Source organism: Dreissena polymorpha, chromosome 5, assembly GCF_020536995.1.
Source record: "Dreissena polymorpha isolate Duluth1 chromosome 5, UMN_Dpol_1.0, whole genome shotgun sequence".
In the NCBI taxonomy this organism is placed as follows: Eukaryota; Metazoa; Mollusca; class Bivalvia; order Myida; family Dreissenidae; genus Dreissena; species Dreissena polymorpha.
Genome location: NC_068359.1, coordinates 106531560 through 106555443, shown reverse-complemented (window position 1 = coordinate 106555443; position 23884 = coordinate 106531560). Strand labels below are relative to the sequence as shown.

Here is a 23884-nt window from a genome sequence, read left to right as displayed (position 1 = left end):
AAAGAAATGTCATTTTCTTACATGCATTATGGTGATGCGTGTATCATCAAAGATGACAACAAGTGAAATAAACATACCGGTAGATGTAAAAGAGGTAGTAGTAAAAGTAGCTGTTGTGATTGATGTTATTGTCGCGATAGAAGACGCAATACAAGTAGTAGTATTTACTTACAGCGTAAGGTATTTGGTTCACCAGGAAAGACAAGATGGTAAATATCAGCGAAAAATGACTAAGTTCCCAAGCAAACTTGAGCCGTTGTCGCCGTCCTGTTTGTGAGCCTCCCACGTGCAGGGGCATACTTCCGTTACGCATGGGGAGTATGCCGCGCTCCGCCTGATCACGGACCTCAACAATTTTCTTCATGTGCTTTATGAGCCACACTGCGTCACAACTGCTGATTAATGTCACGATGAGCACCAATGGAATGTATACGATGAAAAACAGGCTAAAGCCTAACCCCAGATTGAATCCAAGGAATTTACATGTATCGTATGAATAAAAGTCATTTTGAACAACGCCAATGACCGGAAGGAGACCGAACACAGCGGCAGAAAGCCACACAAACACGACGGTGACCTTCAGGTACTTGGTGGACACGTATCTCTTCTTCTGCGCCGACAACTTGAGTAAAGTGGACCAGTTAATACTCATCACAAGCAGGCTGGACACCTGCGCCGCCCTGAAGGTAAGCGCGCACCACGTGTACATCTGACAGAGGGCCGGAGACCACGGAGTCCCGAGCAGCGTCCGCACGGCGGGGACCGGCACCACGAACATAGCGTTCCCCAGCATGGCCGTCAGCACGGAGATTAGTGTAACATCAGTTCCGTGGTAGAAAGGGAAGTAGTGCGTGATAACAACAATAGCCAGAACATCTGTGACGATAGCCAAGGGGGACAGAATGATCCAGGAGACCGCGTGACCGGAATCCATATCGTTGCTAGCGCGAAACACATGGCACAGTGCCCCCTAGAGACGATCTGCACAGTACTTGCGGCACATAATTATTGAACATTAAGCAATGTACGTGGTGATAACAAATTCAATTATCGTCTAAGAGGCTTTTGAAGCATGACGTTAATTTCCTGATGTTTCGTAGTCACTAACACATTGTACAATTTGGTACAGTCGTTCTTGAATGTAGTTAAACATTTTATTATTTTATACTCGTTCTTGGTTTTAAATTAAACTGTTTCATTTAACAATAGCATTATATAAATGTGCGCGTATTTTATAAAACAGCCACCATAGAATAAGCTCCACAATAATTCAAATAGCACTGTTTTTTACTCAGAACCTAGTTGTGAATACATTCCACTGTTAAAATTTCCTCAGAGAAATCGAAAATTCAATGCACAAAATTTCATCAAATTAATCAGCCAAATCGAAAAGCATTCACAGTTTTAATTAGATCGGTTGCACATTAGCTGTACTTCACGCAACCAAATACATCCCACATGGAACTATAGCACCGTACTTAGTCTCGTCCGTCTTTTCATCGCTCCAGGTGGAGGGAGGCAGATCAACTGACAGTCACTCAGCCTGCTCGCCTGATTGACAGGCCCAGCGGATAATTGACTATCACTGTTCTATGTGGATGACCCACGTTCGGAGGGTTATTTTCCAATACCGTAACAGGCGGTTATTGGACACATTAAGATGTACTGCCACAATAATTAATGTTATTTATTACACGTGTCCCAAATGCTTTTCACATTCTTAAGATCCATTGACAATTTTTACTCCTTTAAACAAAGTAATGTTATAATTCATCATGCTGTGGAGCGATTAGGAAACTACATGGTTTCATTTCAAGATGTGTTTTAAGCTATATCACAAATCCACTGGTTCAGTTCCAGGTCTGCGTTTGCATCCTGTACATTACTCTGGATCAAAAGCCGGACGATGAACGCGGGGTGTATTGGCTCATCAAACCCTCGGGACAGCGGCTGTGTATGCTCTCGGCTGGATCGCACAAGCCGCCTACATTGAATTAAAACATATGGACAAATAAAAAACATATTATTGCAACATCGTTAACACTAATTATATGTGTTTAATGGCACACTACATTGCATTGTGCAGCTGCATACTGAAGTATGGACGTCAACATAAAATAATTGCAATAAATATTTAAGTACATATATAAATTGCATTGATTGGTCCATGTTATGAATTTATAACATGTTACTAGCTTACGAGACTACAAGCGGTTGTAAATTTGAACCACCGATATAGCATTTTCAAATATATATTTGTGTTACCATTTTCGTAAACGTTACTTTGTGGCGGTCGTGCCAAGCGGAAAAGGGGAGGCGTTGGTAATAAATGAACCCTTTAGAGTTTCACTTGTTACACCATGTGAGCCGCGTTCTGGGAAAACGGGAATTAATGCATGTGCGTACATTGTCCGCCTATATTAGCCTGTGCAGTCCGCACATGCTTCTCAGGGACGAAATTTTCCACTCTTTTTTTGTTCTAAAAATTCTTCTAAACGAAAATCCAGTCTCGACGGGAAGTGTCGCCCCAGACTGCAAAAGGTAACCTAGAACACATTCCACGCACATGCATTTAGCCCTGTATTTCCAGAACGCGGGTTATATTATTGAGCTTATTATTTAAAAGCTGATTCTCAACTTTGGAACAGTCTATGATACTGGACCCGCGTACATGATCACAACAGCACTATGTCCATCTGTATATACCGAGGTTTAAGTTGAAAATATGCACGCACTTGACCAATTGTAGCTAATAGTTCGAACCGGGGACGCGTGCGGAGTGTGAGGCGTTTCCGAGCCACAGAACACTGGCGGACCGCCACACCGAGTACTCAGGTCTATATTGACAGAGGCTGTAACAGCTTGACAGACATCAATTACAACTAATGTACTACTTTCACCGCAGGGCTAATATTTGATCAACAGTAATCGACCATATGTGCGAAACTATTCAGAGTCAATCAGAAAGCATTGTCCGATTAGAAACCGATAACAGACGGTTAATCAGGGATAAGTTCATTACAATGCGCAGTTGGGGATTACCATAAATCATTAACAGTACTTTCAAATGTATTTCAACACCATGTTATCCGTGGTGATCATGTCATATCGCAGCAGTTCTAAGTAACGACCCCATATGTTGAACCATGAGATCTAGCATGCCTCCCAGTCGGCTTAGCATGCGGAGCTGGCGAGCACAACTGACGTTTTAAGTACCTCAACCCATCCATCCCTAAGGAGTCGTTTACAAAATGGTGCCCAGTTTCCTTCGCGAAATTTTTATCATAAGCAAGAGTTTTACATATTTGTATTCATGGCAAATCAATGACCACCAGGATATACGTGCAGATGTACAGAATATTCGCATTTTTGCAAACTGTGAACTGCATTAGAATTGGACGGAAACACGGAAGCTTATCTAGATGGTCAACGCGGTTCGGTGCAAACCAAGTTGCTACAAATACATCTGAGACAGCAGGGAACGATTGATTGGCGCGCATTATGATGCTACAAGAAGCTTTTATCGAGCATGTAAACGCAACAGTGTCTTCTATCATCGGGACTGTATGTGGAAGTATGATTTGTGACCGAATGGTTCATCAAGGATGCATTCATTTATAATATAAATTGTATACACAAGTATATCTACCGGTGGTCTTGGCCACCAAAACGAACTCCATAAATCACAGCTATCAACCAAATATTTACGGCTGAAGACAGCAATCGAAAGGAATGTTCTAATCACAAACGAACTTATTTGCGTGCACGTCGTTATGGTTATAAGCTATGTTTCCAATAGGAGCAATCATATGTTATAAATCGGATACAATAAACAAAGATATTGGGTTAACACACTGTATAGCACCATTTACATGCACTCAACAGTTTACGTTTCGCAGTTCTAAGAACTAGCTTTACTGTCACTTTTAAGTCTGGAGTTCTCGTGTGAACTCTGCATGACACGGCGTCTCATCAATAATAAATAATAAACTGGGTTCGACCGTGCTATTTATATTAGGCGGGAACAGCTATCTTATCAGACTCGAACTATATCATTAATATGCTATAAATGTTGCTTGAACACATATGTTAATGTTTGATCAAGACTTGGAATTAGAAATTTGGAGGCATAAATAAATCACCTTGGCGACGGGCTTCGCTCCCACATACAGAAACCTTACTGCGGTTCAAACCTATCTTGGGCTGCCAAGTGCCCAGGTACAAATATCAGGTCCGACGAGAATGTTGCAAATGATGGAAGGACGCCCACGAAAATTTTGCTGACGCTTCAAAAGGCTCGAGTATTGTTTCAAATATTAAGTCATAATTGTTTGTTTGCTTATACTATAAATTATTTTTAGCACATTAAATATGGATGATGGTAAGTGGTCTAATTATTTACCGAGTTCGTTATATCGGCGCCGTGACAAAGGATTGAGGGAGTTAAGCAGATGTGAATAACAATCAATACCCATGTAACATTCTGGTATGAACATTACTATAACAATCAATACGAACATTACATACAGGTATAAAGCCTACAATAACCATCAATACTTACGTCACATACTGGTATCAAGCCAACAATAACCATCAATACTTACGTTACATACTGGTATGAAGCCAACAATAACCATCAATACTTACGTTACATACTGGTATGAAGACAACAATAACCATCAATGCCAACGTTACATACTGGTATAAAGCCAACAATAACCATCAATACTAACGTTACATACTGGTATGAAGCATACTATAACCATCAATAGAAAACGTTACATACTGGTATGAAGCCAACAATAACCATCAATACCAACGTTACATACTGGTATAAAATCAACAATAACCATCAATACTAACGTTACATACTGGTATGAAGCCAATAATAACCACCAACAGTAACGTTACATACTGGTATGAAGCATACTATAACCATCAATACTAACTTTACATACTGGTATGAAGCATACTGTAACCATCAATACCAACGTTACATACTGGTATGAAGCATACTATAACCATCAATACTAACGTTACATTATATAAATATTACATGGCTGACAGGGTGACAGTCAATTTGTCAACTTGAGGAAATACTGGTCATGTACGTAATTCCGGCCTGTACGTAAAAAATCGGCCACCTATGTAAAATCATTTTCATGATCTTCACGCACATATTTTGTTTTTATTTAGAAAAATCAACATGAAAACCATCCCTACTCTCAATATTTTGCAAATGTAAGAACCACATCACTGTAAACTTTTGTGTTAAAATGTCACAAATATAGCGGGAAATATTTGGCTCGTGGGGAAAGTGATGTCATCATTTGTTTCAACAATTATATTCATATAAGAAACAAATATATTTGATAAAATTATTTTTATTTTATCTAATAAACTTTAATTAAAGTTTTACCAATTAATTGTACAAAAAATTATATTCAAAACATAAAAATCAGAACCTAAATATATTTTTAAATATATGAATTACCTCCCTTTATAAGAATATTACTAGATTACATGTTTTAATATTATATATAAGCGTTTACTAATAATCAACACTGAAGTCAACTTTTCAAACAAAATGTGTTTACTTTTTAGCTATGTTTGAAAAAAATTATTAAACACATTAAAAAGAAATATTTTTTTAATGAATTAGCAGTTTCCCATTGTTTATATTTATTAAAATAGGTAGGGGGAGTAACTGGTATATTAATTTCGCATTTATTTTAAATTTCAAGTCAAAAATTTTAATAGTATAAACATTGATTAATACTCTGAATTTGAGGACATTTGTCAAAAGATAATGCTTTGTAATTTTATCTGCAGATCAAACTGAAAAGTGGCCGATTTTTTAGGTACATTTAACCTACGAAAATGGATAGTTTACATGTCATCATTTTCTGTTCATTAAGTAACATTCACCGATCTAATTCTATTTAAATTTTCATGCTAGGTTAGTTTTGAACCCAGGATTATATATGTGAAGTTTAGTTTCAACCAGTTGCCTAACACTAAAGATTTTTCTTAAATAGTCCCAAAAGTGGCCGGAATTACGTACATGACCAGTACTGTCAACCGAGGCGAAGCCAAGGTTGACAGTATTTTTCCGAAAGTTGACAAATTGACTGTCACCCTGTCAGGCATGTAATATTTATTTTATTATACCGAATAAACTATTCAAACACGAACAATTTATATGAACCATGAACAATTTTAATATTCAATAATTGAATTTAATTTCAGCAATGAAAAACCATTAATATGTTGAGTGGTTCAGATTTACGGGCAGAGCAAAATGAACTTCGCTTTATTCGGCACCGACCTAGTAATCAATTTATCCCATCAATTTTCTTAGTCGTCAATTATTTCTTAAAAAATATTTTACAGAATCAGCTTTCCGTATTTTATTTTAAACACTTGATTACGCAATTTATGACGTACTTGTGTGACGTCATTTCGGTGACGAACCATTTTGGGAAAACATGGACGTGGTGGTTTTTTTAACAGTAAAATATTTGTTTAAAGCATCGAACGAATCCAAAACGTATTTCGGATTGTGTGTTTTTCATGCATAGCACCTTAAGAACAGACACTCGTTGTAACTTTATTGTTATTAGCATTGGATTAAAGTTGCCTTTGAGTTAAGCGTGTCGTTTATTCTAAATTGAGTTTCTTTTTGACTCCTGTCAAAGCTTAAATAATGGTATTAATCTATTATACAGCACAGTTTCAGCTGCAATCGATATTTTAATTATCCAAATACAACGGACACGCAAAACTGCGTACTGCGCATGCGCGAATGGGACAGTATTATTTTCGAACATTCCGCACGTGATTGCTAAGGCAGCGGGATACAGTATTTTTTTGTCAGTAAATTTTTTCCCGCTGGTGGCACGTGATTGCTATGGCAGCGGGATACAGTATATTTTGGACAGTAATTTTATTCCCGCTGGGTCTGACAGTATTTCTATGTCACGATGGCCTATGGGAGTTTTGCATTGTAAATAAAAGTGAGGTATAATAAACTGGTATGAAGCCAACAATAACCATCAATACCAACGTTACATACTGGTATAAAGTCAACAAAACCATCAATACTAACGTTGCATACTGGTATGAAGCCAACAATAACCACCAACACTAACGTTACATACTGGTATGAAGCATACTATAACCATCAATACCAACGTTACATACTGGTATGAAGCATACTATAACCATCAATACCAACGTTACATACTGGTATGAAGCATACTGTAACCATCAATACCAACGTTACATACTGGTATGAAGCATACTATAACCATCAATACTAACGTTACATACCGGTATAAATTATACTATAACCATCAATACTAACGTAACATAATGGTATAAATAATATAATAACAATCAATACTAACGTCTCATACTGGTATAAAACATGCTATAACCATCAATACTAACGTTACATACTGGTATAAATAATATAATAACAATAAATATTAACGTTTCATACTGGTATAAACCATACTATAACCATCAATACTAACGTACCATACTGGTATAAAAAATATATTAACAATCAATATTAACGTTTCATATTGGTATAAAACATACTATAACCATCAATACTAACGTTACATACTGGTATAAATAATATATTAATATATAAATATTACATGTCTGACAGGGTGACAGTAAATTTGTCAACTTGAGGAAATACTGTCAACCGAAGTTGACAAATTAACTGTCACCCTGTCAGACATGTAATATTTATTTTATGATACCGAACGAACAAACTATTCAAACATGAACAATTTATATGAACCATGAACAATTGTAATATTCAATAATTGTATTTAATTTCAGCAATGAACAACCATTAATATGTTGAGTGGTTTAGATTTTCGGGCCGAGCAAAATGAACTTCGCTTTATTCGGCACCGACCTAGTAATCGATGTATACATTCCATCAATTTTCTTAGTCGTCAATTATTTCTTTAAAAATATATTACCGAACCAGCTTTCCGTATTTTATTTTCATCACTTGATGACGTAATTTATGACGTATTCGTATGACGTAATTTCGGTGACGAAACATTTAGGGACAACAATATGGACGTGGTGGTTTTTTAACAGTAAAATATTTGTTTAAAGCATCGAACGAATCCAAAACGTATTTCGGATTGTGTGTTTGTCATGCATAACACCTTAAGAACAGACACTGGAAATGTATATCGTTGTTACTTTATTGTTATTAGCATTGGATTAAAGTTGCCATTGAGGTAAGCGTGTCGTTTATACTAAATTGATTTTTTATGACTCCTTATGACCTTAAATAATGGCATTAATCTATTTTACAGCACAGTTTCAGCTGCAATCGATTATCATATTTTAATTATCCAAATACAACGGAAATGCAAAACTGCGCACGCGCGAATGGGACAGTATAATTTTTTACCATTCCGCACGTGATTGCTATGGTAGCGGGCGACAGTATTTTTTGGACAGTATTTTTTTTCCCGCTGGTGGCACGTGATTGCTAAGGTAGCGGGCGACTATTTTTTGGACAGTATTTTTTTCCCCGCTGGGTCTGACAGTATTTCTATGTCAGTCACGATTGCCTATTGGAGTTTAGCATTGTGAATAAAAGTGAGGTATAATAACAATCAACATTAACGTTTCATACTGGTATAAAACATACTATAACCATCAATACTAACGTTACATACTGGTATAAATAATATAATAACAATAAATATTAACGTTTTAAAGTGGTATAAACCATACTATAACCATCAATACTAACGTTACAAACTGGTATGAAGCACACGATAACTATCAATAATAAAGATACGTTTAGGTATAACGCGTACAATAACAATAAATACTAACGTTACATACTGGTATAACGCATACGATATCTGTCAATACTAACGTAACATCCTGGTAAGAAGCATAGTATAACCATCAATACCAACGTTACATACTGGTATAACGCAAACTATAACTGTCAATACTGGTATGAAGCACACAAATACCTTATCGATTTAGGTTTTTGAGTAAATCTCGTTGTTGATAGACGTTGACATCAAGGGTAGACGTTAGATCAAGAGTGTTGTGCTGTGTTGACACAATCAGCACTCAGCACACTCGGTGTGGAAACCCTGCAGTTGAATATCGACATTTCATTCAAATAAATCTCTACTTAAGTTACCATGGGAACGACTTTGCAGCGCCTTTAAAGCTATTTACACATACTGAGTCAGTTTTCTAAACGAATTGATCACAATTTATCATCATGGAAATGTATGTTACTGAAATTTAATATCATCACGCTGAACAAAAGAATCGAAAATAACGCCTTAACCAAAATAACCATTTCATGCTTTATGCACTCGGTTTACTGGCTCATGGACCACTGATACAAAGTTGCTCAGTAACAAGATAAAAGTCTGTATCGATGGCAACTTAATCAGACTGCTTTCGCAATATGGTACGAGAATCGGTGTATACAAATTCGATATAACGATACTCGCTACTATTAACAAAACACAAAGAGAAACTAATCGTATCACGTTTTTCCTCTCAATAGCGACACAATACGATATAGAATCACGCTCTTACCACAAGATTGTCAGGAGGGTGTATTCCATGTATATCAATCACTACAATGACACTCGGCGACATCCGGTAGCATCCATCGTCTGTTTACCTGTCATCGCATATGTTGAAGTCAGCTGCCTATTGTCTATCGATATACTGCATCGATTTTCATAACTTATTAACACTGGATGCGCGCGCATTCCATACATCGTACACACACTATCCGCGTATGTCTAGAGCATGATAATTGAAATACAAACGCACCACATAATATCACATTTTAATTTTTTCTTTACACAAATTATAAACTACACTCATTTCGACCTGTACCATACCACCACTTAGTACAATTTTAACGTAGTATCAACAAGTCCACTTCTTGAAGAACATTGCCCAAAACACTTCTACCATTATGAAGAAGTTCGCCGTGGACACTAATGTCACTAAGTGGAGCTTTGTCCCATGCAATACTACCACTGAGTAGAACTTTCCCCCATATAATACTACCACTAAGTAGAACTTTTTGCCATACAATACTACCACTAATTAGAACTTTGTCCCAAACAATACTACCACTGAGTAAAACTTCCCCCTTACAATATTGCCACTTAGAAGAACTACGTCCAATACAATACTACCCCTAAGTAGAACTTAGTCCAATACATTGAACAAGTAGTCCAATACAATACTACCCCTAAGTAGAACCTATGTAATACTACCAGTAAGTAGAACTTTGCCCTATGTAATACTACCAGTAAGTAGAACTTTGCCCTATGTAATACTACCAGTAAATAGAACTTTGCCCTATGTAATACTACCAGTAAGTAGAACTTTGCCCGATGCAGTACTTCCATGAAGCAGAAATGTACCATGTACAGTACAACCACTAATAGAACTTTGCCCCGTACACTTGAACAACTAAAATTACGCATTCGCTATTAAACTCCTTCTTTGTTTTCGATGAAATATGCAATGCTTGATGTCGAGTTATACCATGACCAAACTACAAGCCAAAATATAACGGTAATGGTAAGAGAGATAAGGCCATACAACTTTGAAATAAAAACATTCGAATAATTGTAGCGATGTTACTCAAAATATTTACCGTAGAAATAACACGCCGATTCTTTCCGGCATGTTGTTGTAGTTGATCATTAATACCCGTACATAGGTAAAAATATGTTATGTTAGACACCACAACAACAAAAGGCTATTTTTCTTAATGATGACATTTATAATTTTTCTATTATATCAAAAACATATCATTTATATCATTTTAATAAGTTATTTGCATCATGCCCCACCCAAAATGTGATTTTTATCCATCTGCCAGCATGCAACCTTTCTCTCTGGACTTCCGATTAGCGCAAAAGAAGTGCTGTACGTTAACTATTGCAAATAATATGATAACGGTAATGAGCAAAACACTGTGCCAAGTCGCATGTAAAGCCTTTTAGGGTATATTTGACATATAAGGCGGACAGAAAAAAAAAGAACTGGAAACGGAGACTCACAAATTTAACATTTAAGACGGCCTTCTGCACAATGTATTGACATTTATGCAGATAGTCACAAAAATCCTTGAAAAGGAAGCATGCTAGAATAGTTGACCTATGAATGTGACCAATAACATATATAAAAACAAGGCATTGTTCGATGATCAACATTAAAAGGGCAAAGGATCTTTGTACTGGACTCGAATTTGAGGTTCAATTATGCGTCCGTCAGTACTTACCTTGACCCTTATCAAGAGTAACTTTAACATGATTCCCCAAGTTTCATAAATTTCTGCGAAGGGTGAAGAAGATATAAAGCGGAAACGAAACAGTAACATACCGACAGATGGTCGGCATTCTTATTAATCTTATGACACCCCTTACGCTTCGCAGCGGGCGGGAAGCTAATAACTTTACTGCAGATGATGATTCATTCCATGGTATTTTGTTACTTAAGTTGACAAACTACCATGATTCTTTATCATACCTGTATCGAATTATAACGAATATAACAACGTTTCGAGTAACGCTTAATGACTGAATTTACAACACCTACCATCAGTATATCAGTAGCACAAAAACTCACTTGTCCGCGGGCGAAGTGCATGCCCGAAGGTTCACACCGATAGCCTGCAGAATACAGGTACCGATTTTAAATGCCAACTTACGCCCACAGTCTCAAGTTTACTTACCAGCACGGTGGCTTGTCGCAAACTAGAGCATCATGCATGGGAACTTCCGGTAAAATAACGCGGGCTAGGTTTCGTCGCGAAGCGAAATAGTTTCGCAGACGGACATTAAAATTATGGTTAAAGTGTTCTAGTACAGGATGACCTCATATTTTCATAAACAAAATATAAATTGAATTATATTATTTGGAAAAAAAAGAGAAATATTCCAACTCGTTATCATAACCTTATTTTATTTTTATGTTGTTTTGATAGATTATATACCCACAGAAAAGTAGTGGTATACTAAATAGGTAACAAATCAAGTGAGAACATTGTCTCAATACTACCTGGTGTCGTAAGTCTGTCAAGAAACACGATTGTTATGTTTGCGACCAGGAAGTGGCTGCTGTCTGTTGCTTCCTCCGCTCGAACCTGGAGTGTAACGAGTGACGTAAAAAACTCGCGTGCCCTTATCTCAGCTCGTTTACTCTACACATTGACACTACTATCTGCAACACCGTACATAAGAACGACATTCTCTGTCGATTCTCATACTGCACATGTACCCTTGTTCGAGTACATACCCTCTTTCCTACCACTCCGCACATATGCACTCCCCTCTCTTTCACTCTGCACGAACAGTCGAACACACTCCATTTTACTCCAATATCTACCACAACGCAGGCATCCACTCCTCCATACCATTTTGCACGAACTTACCGTAATTCCTTTCTACCACTCTTAATGCATAGAAACAATTATCTTCCACTCCGCACGTATCGGCTCCTGTGTCTACAAAATCGTACGCGTCGACAATCCTCTATTCCCTGTCTTCCACTTCGCATGAACATTCTTCCTTTCTACCTCTCCTCATGCGTTTAAGCCTCTCTCTACCAATCCACACAAATATATTCACTTCACTACCACTTGTCCCGTATCTACTCCCCTCTACAAATTGGCATGCTGTTTTTAGAATCTTTCCTGATCCCCTCTTGAAAACTCTGAGTTTATCTTCTCCCCTCTTTACCAATCCCCAACACATTCCCTATTCTAATACTTCCAACGCACCAATCTCCTCTCAACCACTCAGCACGTATCTACTCGTCGCTTTACCACTTCGTTCAAACATTGTCCGCTCTCTATCGATCCGCTCGAATATAATCCTATGTCTAGAACTCCGCGCGTATATAGTCCATTCTCTACCACTCTGCGCGTATATTAATTATCTTCCAAAACCTCAGCACGTGTATATATAGAGAATAGCAGGTTACTGTCTGATCTTTTTTTTAATATATCAGGCGATGCATAAAATAATATAAAGGCGAAGCTTGCCGAACCGTTATTTTATACGTGCCGAGCTTGATATATTACAAAAGGAACAGGGAGTAACCTGTTTTTCATACTTCTACGTCCCCGATTTAAAATCAATAATGTAAAAAATGCTGTTTTTGTTGCTTTGTTGCTTTTGTGCTTAAATATATATTACATCTTTTTATCAAATTGTTAGTTTTGTTGAATCTGATTTTATTTTACTAAAAAGGATGACTTTATAGTTCATTCCGAGTAATATGACCTACCTCCAAACATTGACTGATATAACAACTTCCTGTTAAAGTGATACAAAAAAAAAATATATCAGACATTGTTATATCAGGCAGCTATAAATATAAAGGTATGATAAAATCACTTCTCTGCCACACGCATATAATCACATATTTGACACATGGCGCACATGATAGTCAATTATGTAATAGTGCTGGGACACATTCCGGGGCCTCACATAATGTAGCCTTAGGCGCTGAGGGCCTCATAAACTTCGAAATACATACACTCTGCACGAACGAACTTCGCACTTCCACTACGAAAGTAAATAAAATCTTCTCTTCAACTCCGTATTTATATAATCCTCCCCCACCCCGTCTATCACTTTGGACATATATTTAGCGAATAACATATTCACCTCTCTACCATTCTGCACGTACCACACACTTATCCCACTCTCTACCGTTGTTCGTGTTTATTCAACTCTCTACCACTATGCACGTACCACGCTTCATACATCACTCTCTACTATTTTCCGCGTACATATTCCAATCTCTACCACTTCGTGCTGAGCTCATTATCAGAACGTATGTACCACAGCACATACTCCTAAAATCTGCACAATGCCTTCTCGTTACAGCTGTACCTGTAGAACCATGACTGGACCATATGAGTCGTTGATAAGAGCTGATGTTTTCAGAATCTGTCCTGAGCGCTGGTCAATTTGGAAATAGGCGCCATCATCTTCTACAACGGGGTGTACAATAATAATGTAAAATACGCCCAAAATGTCAATTTCAAAAGGGTTCTTTTGTTTTTGAGAATATTAAAGTTTCATCATAAGCATTGTATCTTCAATAAAATTAGTTGTATTATTCTTCAGCTTTCTGGTCACGAAAGTAACTTAAAGTGACGAAAGTATACTGTAGTCAATTGGATTAAATTAAAGTGACAACTTATTGATGTTGCCATATTTAAGGTAGGCCTACCATTGACCAGCCGGTAAACCACAGCGTCTCCTAACGTGTCAAGGTCAACAACTCGCAGTGGAACCGGCTCCAGGACCAGCTCGCCCTACAACAGACACGCAACATACGTGCACCAGATTGAATCTACGGCAAACAGTCGTCCATGTTGACCTTTACCTACAAGGTTTCATGACGGACAGCAGGTGTGTATTGTAATGGATCTGCGGCAAACAAGTGTCCAATGTAAACCTTAGCTACAAGGTTCAAAAAACAGCTGACATGCACCATATTGGATTTGTTGCAATCAGGCGTCCGTAAGAACCCATAGCTACAAGGTTCCAGGACGAACCGCAGACGTCCACCAGAATGTGGAAAACCGAAAAACGTACATAATTACCCTTAGCAACAAGGACAAGCAGCGGGTGTGTACTGTAATTGATCTGTGGCCATCAGGCGTCCATGAAGACCCTTAGCTACAAAGTCTCTGAGCTTTCCGTGCGTGGTTTGTAAGGACATTGTAAGAAAGCCGAAGTTAATAGCATACCTAGCAAAATAGAGACAGCTATAAGACAAGAAAATTTAATGCACAGCCTTTCTCAGTCAATACGAATTACCGCCATTAGCAGTACTAGATTGCCTTCCAGAAATATAATATTGCCTATTAAAGCAAGCTGGCAGGCGTGAAATCGATTCACAACATTCGGTGATGTATGGATATTAAGCGCGCCGTGCATCCAAAACTGTCTGCGTGTTATTTATTATTAAGTAAGAAACGTCTGTTTAGCTACTTTTCATATCGAATATTTTTGTTTAATTAAAATAAGAGTTTCATACAACAAGTGAACATTTACACAACGATTGAAACAAGTATTACATTTTTTCACGGTGCTGTTCTGCCACTTCAACGGGTTGCCAGGGTTACTTACAGTGAACACCTCGGGCACATATGTGCTGTAGCTCGCCTCCATGCAGGGTCGCGAGCAGTTCGGGTAAATGAACTCCACGCCTTGGTCGTTAACGTCCATCACCGTCACGTTGATAGACGTCGAGGACGTCAGACCGCCGTCGTCCTGCAAAGACCTCCAAAGTGACTTAACAAGAACGCACGTTACGTCCCTTGCCTATTCAACAGCTCTGAACACTTATTAAGTAATTGAACATTAAAAAAAATATATAATGGCAAAGAAGAACACTTTCTTCGAAATACAACCACTTCGCTACAAACATGAAATCGTTTAAATGTACATAGTTACTTCGATAGTACGGATACATTAAGTAAATTTGCTTATACATTAAAAAGAAATGTAAGATCTACACAATAAAGATAATAAAGATAAACTTAATACATACTTTACTTTTCTAATATACGAGACATTGACATTTTGTTTAGTTTTTTTATTAAAAAATAATTTGATATGGTGATATTTATTTGTTTGTTTATGTGTTTGTTAGTTCGTTCGTTATAAAGTTCTTTCGTTCGTACGTACATACGTCATTTCGTTCGTTCTTTCCTTCGTTCCTTCATACGTTCGTTCTTTCATTCTTTCGTTCGTTCGTTGGTTTGTTTAAATATTTCGGTAGTTCAGTCGTACAATGACAGTCAGTATTTAGTTGCCCCATTCACAATGTTCTTGGCTTAGCTAGTTTACCAGTACTCGGTGCACGTATTTATGCAGGTAAATTAACACTGCCCTACTGTATAATACTAAAACTCAAAATAGCAAAATGCCATGAAATTCGCATGTGTAGACGTTTTCTGGGGAAAAGGCTGTTTTCGAAATTGTGTGAACAATCAATGATCATTACGGAATGTCTTCATATCTAAAAAGAACGAGATCTTAACGCTAGGATCTGTCTGCTAATGAGATGTGGCTGTTTAAGGTTCATGTAGAGGCTTCATTTTGAAAAATGTGGGACCCCAAGCATTGAACTCAAATTTGACTAAAGGAAGAGTGCCACACTGAAAATGTATACATATATGCTTTAAAGGATGTTTTTCCTTCAAACTGCTACCAATTTTGTACATCAACGTATCATACCATCCACAAAATCAATCAAAATACAAAGCGATTTTAACACTAAAATATACATTATTTTCAAAAATCTGAATCATGTTTATTCCACGTATTTCGGCGGAAAATTATATAACTAGTGAATAATATCGACATTGACGAGGGCAAGTTACGCTTAAATAGTAAAAAAAGTTTACATATCTAGAAATATCAAAACTCGAACACATGTCATTTCATCACCATGGGGGCAGCCATTTGTAAATGCATAAAATAGAAAGAAACATGCTAAAAACTCACTCATCGCCTAATTGACATTCCAAACGGTTGACGATGACAAATGCATTGGATTGTAATCTGTCCGTTGATGTTTGCAAACTGCACGATCAGACCTCATAAACACTCAAAAGAATAACTATGTAAGAAGCATTTCACAAATGTTTACAATTGTTGTCGAATCACCATACTTATATTATTGTGCATAAAATAATACGCTTACAGACTGACAGAAAGATCGATACGTAACTCCGTTAAATTCATCACGGTATACTATTCTATTGATAATATATAATAACACATCGCTTTAACAATCTAAAAGGATAAATAATTCTTTTAAACAAAGTTTTTAATAACGAAAGTGAAAACAACGGAAGTTAGATGGATATTCTGTGAGATGCACTTCGGCTCCCGAAAAACAATACAAATAAACTAAAAACGACATGTGGGGGACAATTTTCAGCTGGAAAATATTTGAAATTGGGTAAGTGATGATATCTCTACGTGGTCATTTCTGTTATTGAGTGCGATCTCTTGCTGATTAATGTTAAAAGTTGTTTTACTAGTTGCGAACCAACTGTCAAAATAAGTTTATGTTTTCTCAGGTATGTGTATACACATACCCGGTTTTCTCACCACTGCACGTGGTTTCGACCGATTTGTTTTGCACGTTTTTCTACGGAGCACAGCGAGGGCCACGCTTTCAAAATGGGTAGAAGGAATCGAAATATAAAATCAATCGGTTTGCCAATTTCTTTATATGCCTTTACTATTTTATATGTCGTCTGCAATCTATTTCAATTTGAGATGGTTTAAATTTGCAATTTGGTTGAGAGGTAAATAACAAAATTGTTAAGCCTTTGAAAAAGAATTGTGACTCTTATTATCCACCATACCTGAATTTTTAAAAAGTAGTTACGTTTTAGTTATTTTTAGAACTTTGTTTAGGAAATTTATCCAAAATAGGCAGTTGAATTAAAACTCATTTGTTGTTTTATGACAATAATTTTCTGTGAAATGTTGCTAACTTGACCTTGTATATGTATATAGCTTTGTATTTATTCAACTTAAGGTAGTGCATATCCTTCCTAACTTTAGATTGAGATTTTGTAAATTAGTGTAAAAATGTGTTGGTTTTAAACCAAAATATGAATAAAGAACACAAATATTGAATGTCAAAAATGTGTTTATGTTATTCTATCCGTCTTTAGCTTTAAATTGATATATCGTTTGACCATATTGTACCACATTGAATGAAGAAAAACCAAAGCGAATTTTTAATGAATTTTACCCCCCCCCCCCCATGCACCTTAAGTCATGTCCAATCTAAATCAGATACATCGGAATACTGCGCAATAACAATTACTCGAGGGAAGCATTTATATATATATATATATATATATATATATATATATATATATATATATATATATATATATATATATATATATATATATATATATATATTTATTTATAACAATAGTTTTCAATAAAGTAATACAAACTAAGGGCAATGCTATTGATATCAGCGAACTGCGATTTAATGTCTATAAAAGGAAAACGTGTTAAATGTAACATTGTAGTATCTATTTAAATAAGAGCTAGTTCTTTTAATCTTAATACTAAACAGTCCGGCATGTTAAATTGTAAGATGCTGTCTACGATTATTTTGCTAGCAATTCTTTGTCACATTTAAATAAACAAACTTAAAATCAAGAGGCGCGAAGAAACTTTGTTAGTAGCACCGTATCACCGGTGGGATACGGTGTACAACGCCGCACTCGCAAGTTAGCAATTCGATTTATCGAATGACTTATATTCATAACAACTCGACATGGTGTCGGGCGAATAGGTTTAAAAAGGGGATTCGAGATATAGGGGTCATTTCTAATAAAATTATGATTGGAAAAAAATCGGGACCCAAAAGTGACTTTGAAAGATTGAGAAAACAGGGTCAACAATTTTAATACGACGGGAATTAAGTTGTTAGGCCGCTGTTAGAGATATGAATATAATCCTCATGCTAATCTTTACTATTCTATCGTTTTATATGCAGTTGTGGACCTATTTATTTTTGAAATTTGTATACTTTAAAAAAGCCTTTTTTTATTTATTAATATGCAGTTTATACATGTTGGTGTCGTTCTCATACCTGGACAGTGACGTTTATAAACACGTAGTTACGACCAGTGGGGAAGGCTTCGAAGTCAACCGGAAGTATCCATATCACGTGGCCGTCTGACGTCACGCGCACATATCGGGAACCATCGAACTAGTAAAAGTGTATACATAAGACTATAATATAAAAAGAGCACAGATTTTTTTTTCTTTATGCAATTAACAATTTTCACCGAATGTTGTAGACTACATATCACGCTTAACACCCGATATCCGAATGCAGATGGATCGAACGCATTGATTGTAATTATTAGTGTGATTATTATTGAAATTATCATTATTTTTATTATTATTATTATTATTATTATTATTATTAGTAGTAGTAGTAGTAGTAGTAGTAGTAGTAGTAGTAGTAGTAGTAGTAGTAGTAGTAGTAGTAGTAGTAGTAGTAGTAGTAGTAGTAGTAGTAGTAGTAGTAGTAGTAGTAGTAGTAGTAGTAGTAGTAGTAGTAGTATGGGGAAAATCCGTGCGCGACTTATTCGTTGACTCAACCTCCGGACATTAATACCTGTGTGATCATGTAACGGGAGGCTGCGAAGGTGAACGTGGTGGTGCCAGCGTCCATATCTGTAACGAGGCCACCCAACGAGATCAGCTCCGTACCCACGGACTTGTCCTGTAACATGGGACCGTGTACACGTGACCATTACAATTAACTAAGTGATCGTTCGTCTGTGACCATGCACGTGTAATACTTCTCTGGAACACGAAGCAAAGCTGGTACGGTAAAATGATTACTATACCATTACACTACACAATAATCCATACTTGTGTGGTCTTGCACATGTAATCATGGTGCGGTACACATAGCATTACAGATCCGGTATAGATGGAATAGTGGATCCGCTACACATTGCATTCAGGATCCGCTACACATCGTATTGCGGGTCCGATGCTGACTGGATTGTGTGTCCGCTACAGATGACATTGTGGTTCCATTACAGATGGTATTGTGGGTCTGCCACAATTTGCAATGTAGGTCCGCTACAGATGGCATTGTGGGTCCGCTACAGATTGCATTGTATGTCCGCTACAGGTGACATTGTGGTTCAATTACTGATGGTATTGTGGGCCTGCCACAGTTTTCAATGTAGGTCCGCTACAGATGGCATTCTGAGTCCGCTACCGATGGCATTGTTTGGTCCGCTCCAGATTGCATTGTGGGCCCGCTTTATATTGCATTGCGGGCCCAATACACATTCCATTGTGGGTCCGCTACAGATGGCATTGTGGGTCCGCTACACATTGCATTGTGGTCCCACTACAGATTGCATTATGGGTCCGCTACAGATTGCATCGTGGGTCCGCTACAGATGGCATTGTTGGGTCCGCTACAGATGGCATTGTGGGTTCGCTATAGATTGCATTGTGGGTCCGCTACATATTGCATTGCGGGTCCGATACACTTTGTTTTGTGGGTCCGCTACAGATGGCATTGTGGGTCCGCTACACATTGCATTGTGGGTTACATACAGATATCATTGCAGGTCCGCTACATATTGCATTGTGGGTCCGCTATAAATTGCATGTTGGGCCCTCTACAGATTGCATTGTGGGTCCGCTACAGATTACATTGTGAGTCCGCTACAGATTGCATTGTAGGTCCGCTACACATTGCATTGTGGGTAACATACAGATATCATCGTGAGTCCGCTATAGATTGCATTGTGGGTAAGCTACAGATAGAATCGCGGGTCCGCTACACAAAGCATTGTGGCTCCGCTACACATTGCATCGTGGGTCCGCTACAAATTGCATCGTGGGTCCGATACAGGTTGCACTGTTGGTCCGCTACAGGTTGCACTGTGGGTCCGCTACACATTGCATCGTGGGTCCGCTACAGATTGCATCGTGGATCCGCTACAGATTGCATTGTGGGTCCGCTACAGATTGCATTGTCGGTAGGATACAGATAGCATTGTGGGTCCGCTACACATTGCATTGTGGGTCCGCTACACATTGCAATGTGGGTCCGCTGCACATCGCAATGTGGGTCCACTACACATTGCATAGTGGGCCTCTACAGATTGCATCGTGGGTCCGCTACAGATTGCTATGTGGGTCCGCTACAGATGACATTGTGAACCCATTACAGATGGTCTTGTGGGTCCGCCACAGTTTGCAATGTAGGTCCGCTACGGATGGCATTGTGGGTCCGTTACAGATTGCATTGTGGGTCCCAAATAGATTGCATTAAGGATCCTGTTACAGGTTGCATTGTGGGTCCGATACAGATTGCATTAAGGATCCGCTACACATCGCATTGACGGTCCGATGCAGATTGCATTGTGTGTCCGCTACAGGTGACATTGTGGTTCAATTACAGATGGTATTATGGGTCTGCCACAGTTTGCAATGTAGGTCCGCTACAGATGGCATTGTTGGTCCGCTCCAGATTGCAATGTTGGCCCGATACACATTGAATTGTGGGTTCGCTAAAGATTGTTTTACGGGTCCGTTACACATACCATTTTGGTTCCGCTACAGATTTCATTGCGGGTCCGGTACACATAACATTGTGGGTTCGATACAGATTGCATGCGGGTCCGGTACACATTACATAGCGGATCCGGTATACTAGTACATTGAATTGCTGGTCCAGTACACATCACGAGTCCGCATAAAATTTCATTGTGGGTCCGCTACAGATTGCATTTTGGGTCAGCTACAGCTATAATTTGCTAAAATGTTTAAGCTGTTAAGAATTCCCAAGCAAAAAATTACAGTACTGTTGATAAATAATGATTAGAAACGTAATTTTAATCATGATTATGGAGTTCGGTGCGTAAAGAATGAACAGCAATGTGTGATAAATGGTTATGAATGAAGAATAGTACCTCTGAAATTGTCACGTGATACGGAGCTCCGTTGAACTGGGGGTAGAACTCGTTTGCTGGGTTGACATTTACACTTACATCGTGAATCTAAAAAAATAAAATGAAATATGCAACAGCCTGGTCTATAAATACATGATATGCACCATCCTTTTGCGCAGATATTCCATTGAGGTATGCTATAGGATTTGAGCACGTACCCATGTCCGTCCTGACCAGTCCGTGCACAGTATGGACAGCTCTAGCCCCAGCGAGCCACTCGAGTCCAGGGAGCTCTGAAACACACAGAACAGCGCTAGAAAGTGTACGTGCTTTAGTGTTCCCACTTTCATAGAATGCGTGACTGATGTCAAAGAACAATAGATATATAATAATATGCGTGACTGATGTCAGAGAACAATAGATATATAATAATAAGCGTATGGCACACAATATACGTTATAAAATGAAATTAATTATACAGTTTTGTACATAGGTAATATTAAACATATATTTTATCTGCAGCCGTAGTGAATGTCAACTTATCTGGGAAGTATCATTGTGTTCGAATATATGGATGACACAAATTATGGGCCTTGACCTTGAGCAGGTCAACCAGCTCGAACGTGAGCAGTTCGAGGTCCAGGGCTCGTTCTAGCAGCACCATGACGCTCGGGGTCTCCACTTCCGGTTGTGACCGAAAGAAGCTGTGCAGGTACGGCACGCTGGTACCGTTGATTGCTGTTGTCCATTCGACCGTGCCCTTAGTGTTGTTCACGACAGCTATTGGGATACCTTTCATGGGGTAAATAAGCAGTCCACTGTACACGTGTTAGGATACCTTTCATGGGGTAAATAAGCAGTCCACTGAACACGTGTTGACATTCGTGTAACTGAGCAAACCTCGACCAAACACAAGTAAAGGCAAACATTGTTTGAGATTGTATAACCTATTTACTATGATTTTCGGCAATTTTCATTAAATATGGTATATGTATTTTTCTCAAACGGTAAACAGTATGATATGTTGTATTATTGTTTAATCCACAGTTACATGTAAAAATGCTTTCGACTTTTAATATAGTTCATTGTATTTCTTGGTCTCGCACACATAGATCTAAACACACACGACTAATTGTGTACGAACCTGGCGGATCTATCTCTGAGACGCTGACCATCAGTCCCGTGGTGTCCTCGCTACAATCTGAAACACAGATACGACTTGACACGTCTGCAATAATTGGTTGGAGGCAATAGTAGACTACGACCGATAACTGACATTCCGTAACTACTTGTTTGATTGTTTTCTCCTAACATGATACTGTTGTATGCAAAACATATATCATCGGGTTTAAGTAATATTTCTCAAACTTTATAGAATATTAGTTAAATTTGATAAATTGACTGCATGAAAATAAGTAAAACTGAACACAGTTATATTTCTATGTTTACTTTTGTAGTTTCGGTATATTGAACATTGATGCCTTGGTTCTGAAAATACAACTTATAATGTGTCTACTTTTTATGTCCCCCACCCACTATATTTGTTTGCCCTGTCTGTTGCTGTGTTTGTTTGCCCCAACTTTAACATTTTGCTATAACATTGGCATTATTGAAGATAGCAACTTCATATTTGGCATGCATGTGAATCTCATGGAGCTGCACATTTTGAGTGGTGAAAGGTCAAGGTCATCCTTCAAGGTCAAATGTCAAATATATAGCTTCAAAGCCGCACAGAAGGGGACATAGTGTTTCCGACAAACACATATCTTGTTGGTAATGTCTTTTATCTTTATAAGTTTCATTTTCTTATATTCATGAATGACTCTATAATTTTGCCTATGAAAACTATCTTGATATTTCGCCTATTAACCTTATGAAATTTGTAACAAGTTTCAGGAATTGTGCACAATCATTAAAATTCATAAGGGCCGTTATGGCTCGAGTTATATACAAAGAAACGATAAATACTGTTTGTTTTTTGGAAGTCGCGACCTTGAAGACGGGTACCATTTTGTATGCAAGTGTCCATGGATGTTACACTACTCACGGGTGGTTAAGCGTGTGGCTATGCTATTATTTAGTAAAAACATCATTTTGAATGAAAAAATAATCAACTTGTAACGAAATATCAACTTCTCTGCAAAATAAATATATAACAAGGTATTCAACTCAAAATGACCCGAAAACAGGGTGCATCGCTTTGAATAGCCAGTACTTCATCTATTCTGCAGCGATTTCCACGAACTTGGTCTAATTAAACGCGAAAATGAATTTCCTTTCTTGCAATGTACATATCTTGCAATATTTTCACAAATGTTGGGTCAACTTTTAAGC

The 23884-nt window shown here is 37.8% G+C and overlaps 1 protein-coding gene across 4 annotated transcripts in view; it reads right to left on the bottom strand.

Annotated features, from left to right (window-relative positions):
* The window catches only part of LOC127881163 (cadherin-99C-like), a 28593-nt gene that overhangs the window by 3653 nt on the left and 1056 nt on the right, over positions 1–23884 (bottom strand). The window contains exons 2-13 of one of the 4 annotated variants that reach the window (XM_052428842.1): positions 22695–22751; positions 22149–22342; positions 21769–21843; positions 21572–21658; positions 19243–19350; positions 18709–18828; positions 15198–15341; positions 14293–14377; positions 13950–14050; positions 12109–12193; positions 9030–11720; positions 1270–1984 (exon numbers count right to left, since the gene is read on the bottom strand). In XM_052428842.1, coding sequence (XP_052284802.1) covers positions 11572–11720; positions 12109–12193; positions 13950–14050; positions 14293–14377; positions 15198–15341; positions 18709–18828; positions 19243–19350; positions 21572–21658; positions 21769–21843; positions 22149–22342; positions 22695–22751 — 1205 coding nt within the window. In that variant the 3' untranslated portion in view covers positions 1270–1984; positions 9030–11571. Of the gene's footprint in view, positions 1–172; positions 1985–9029; positions 11721–12108; positions 12194–13949; positions 14051–14292; positions 14378–15197; positions 15342–18708; positions 18829–19242; positions 19351–21571; positions 21659–21768; positions 21844–22148; positions 22343–22694; positions 22752–23884 lie in introns of those variants that run through there. The other 3 variants (XM_052428843.1, XM_052428844.1, XM_052428841.1) reach the window with 3 other exon arrangements.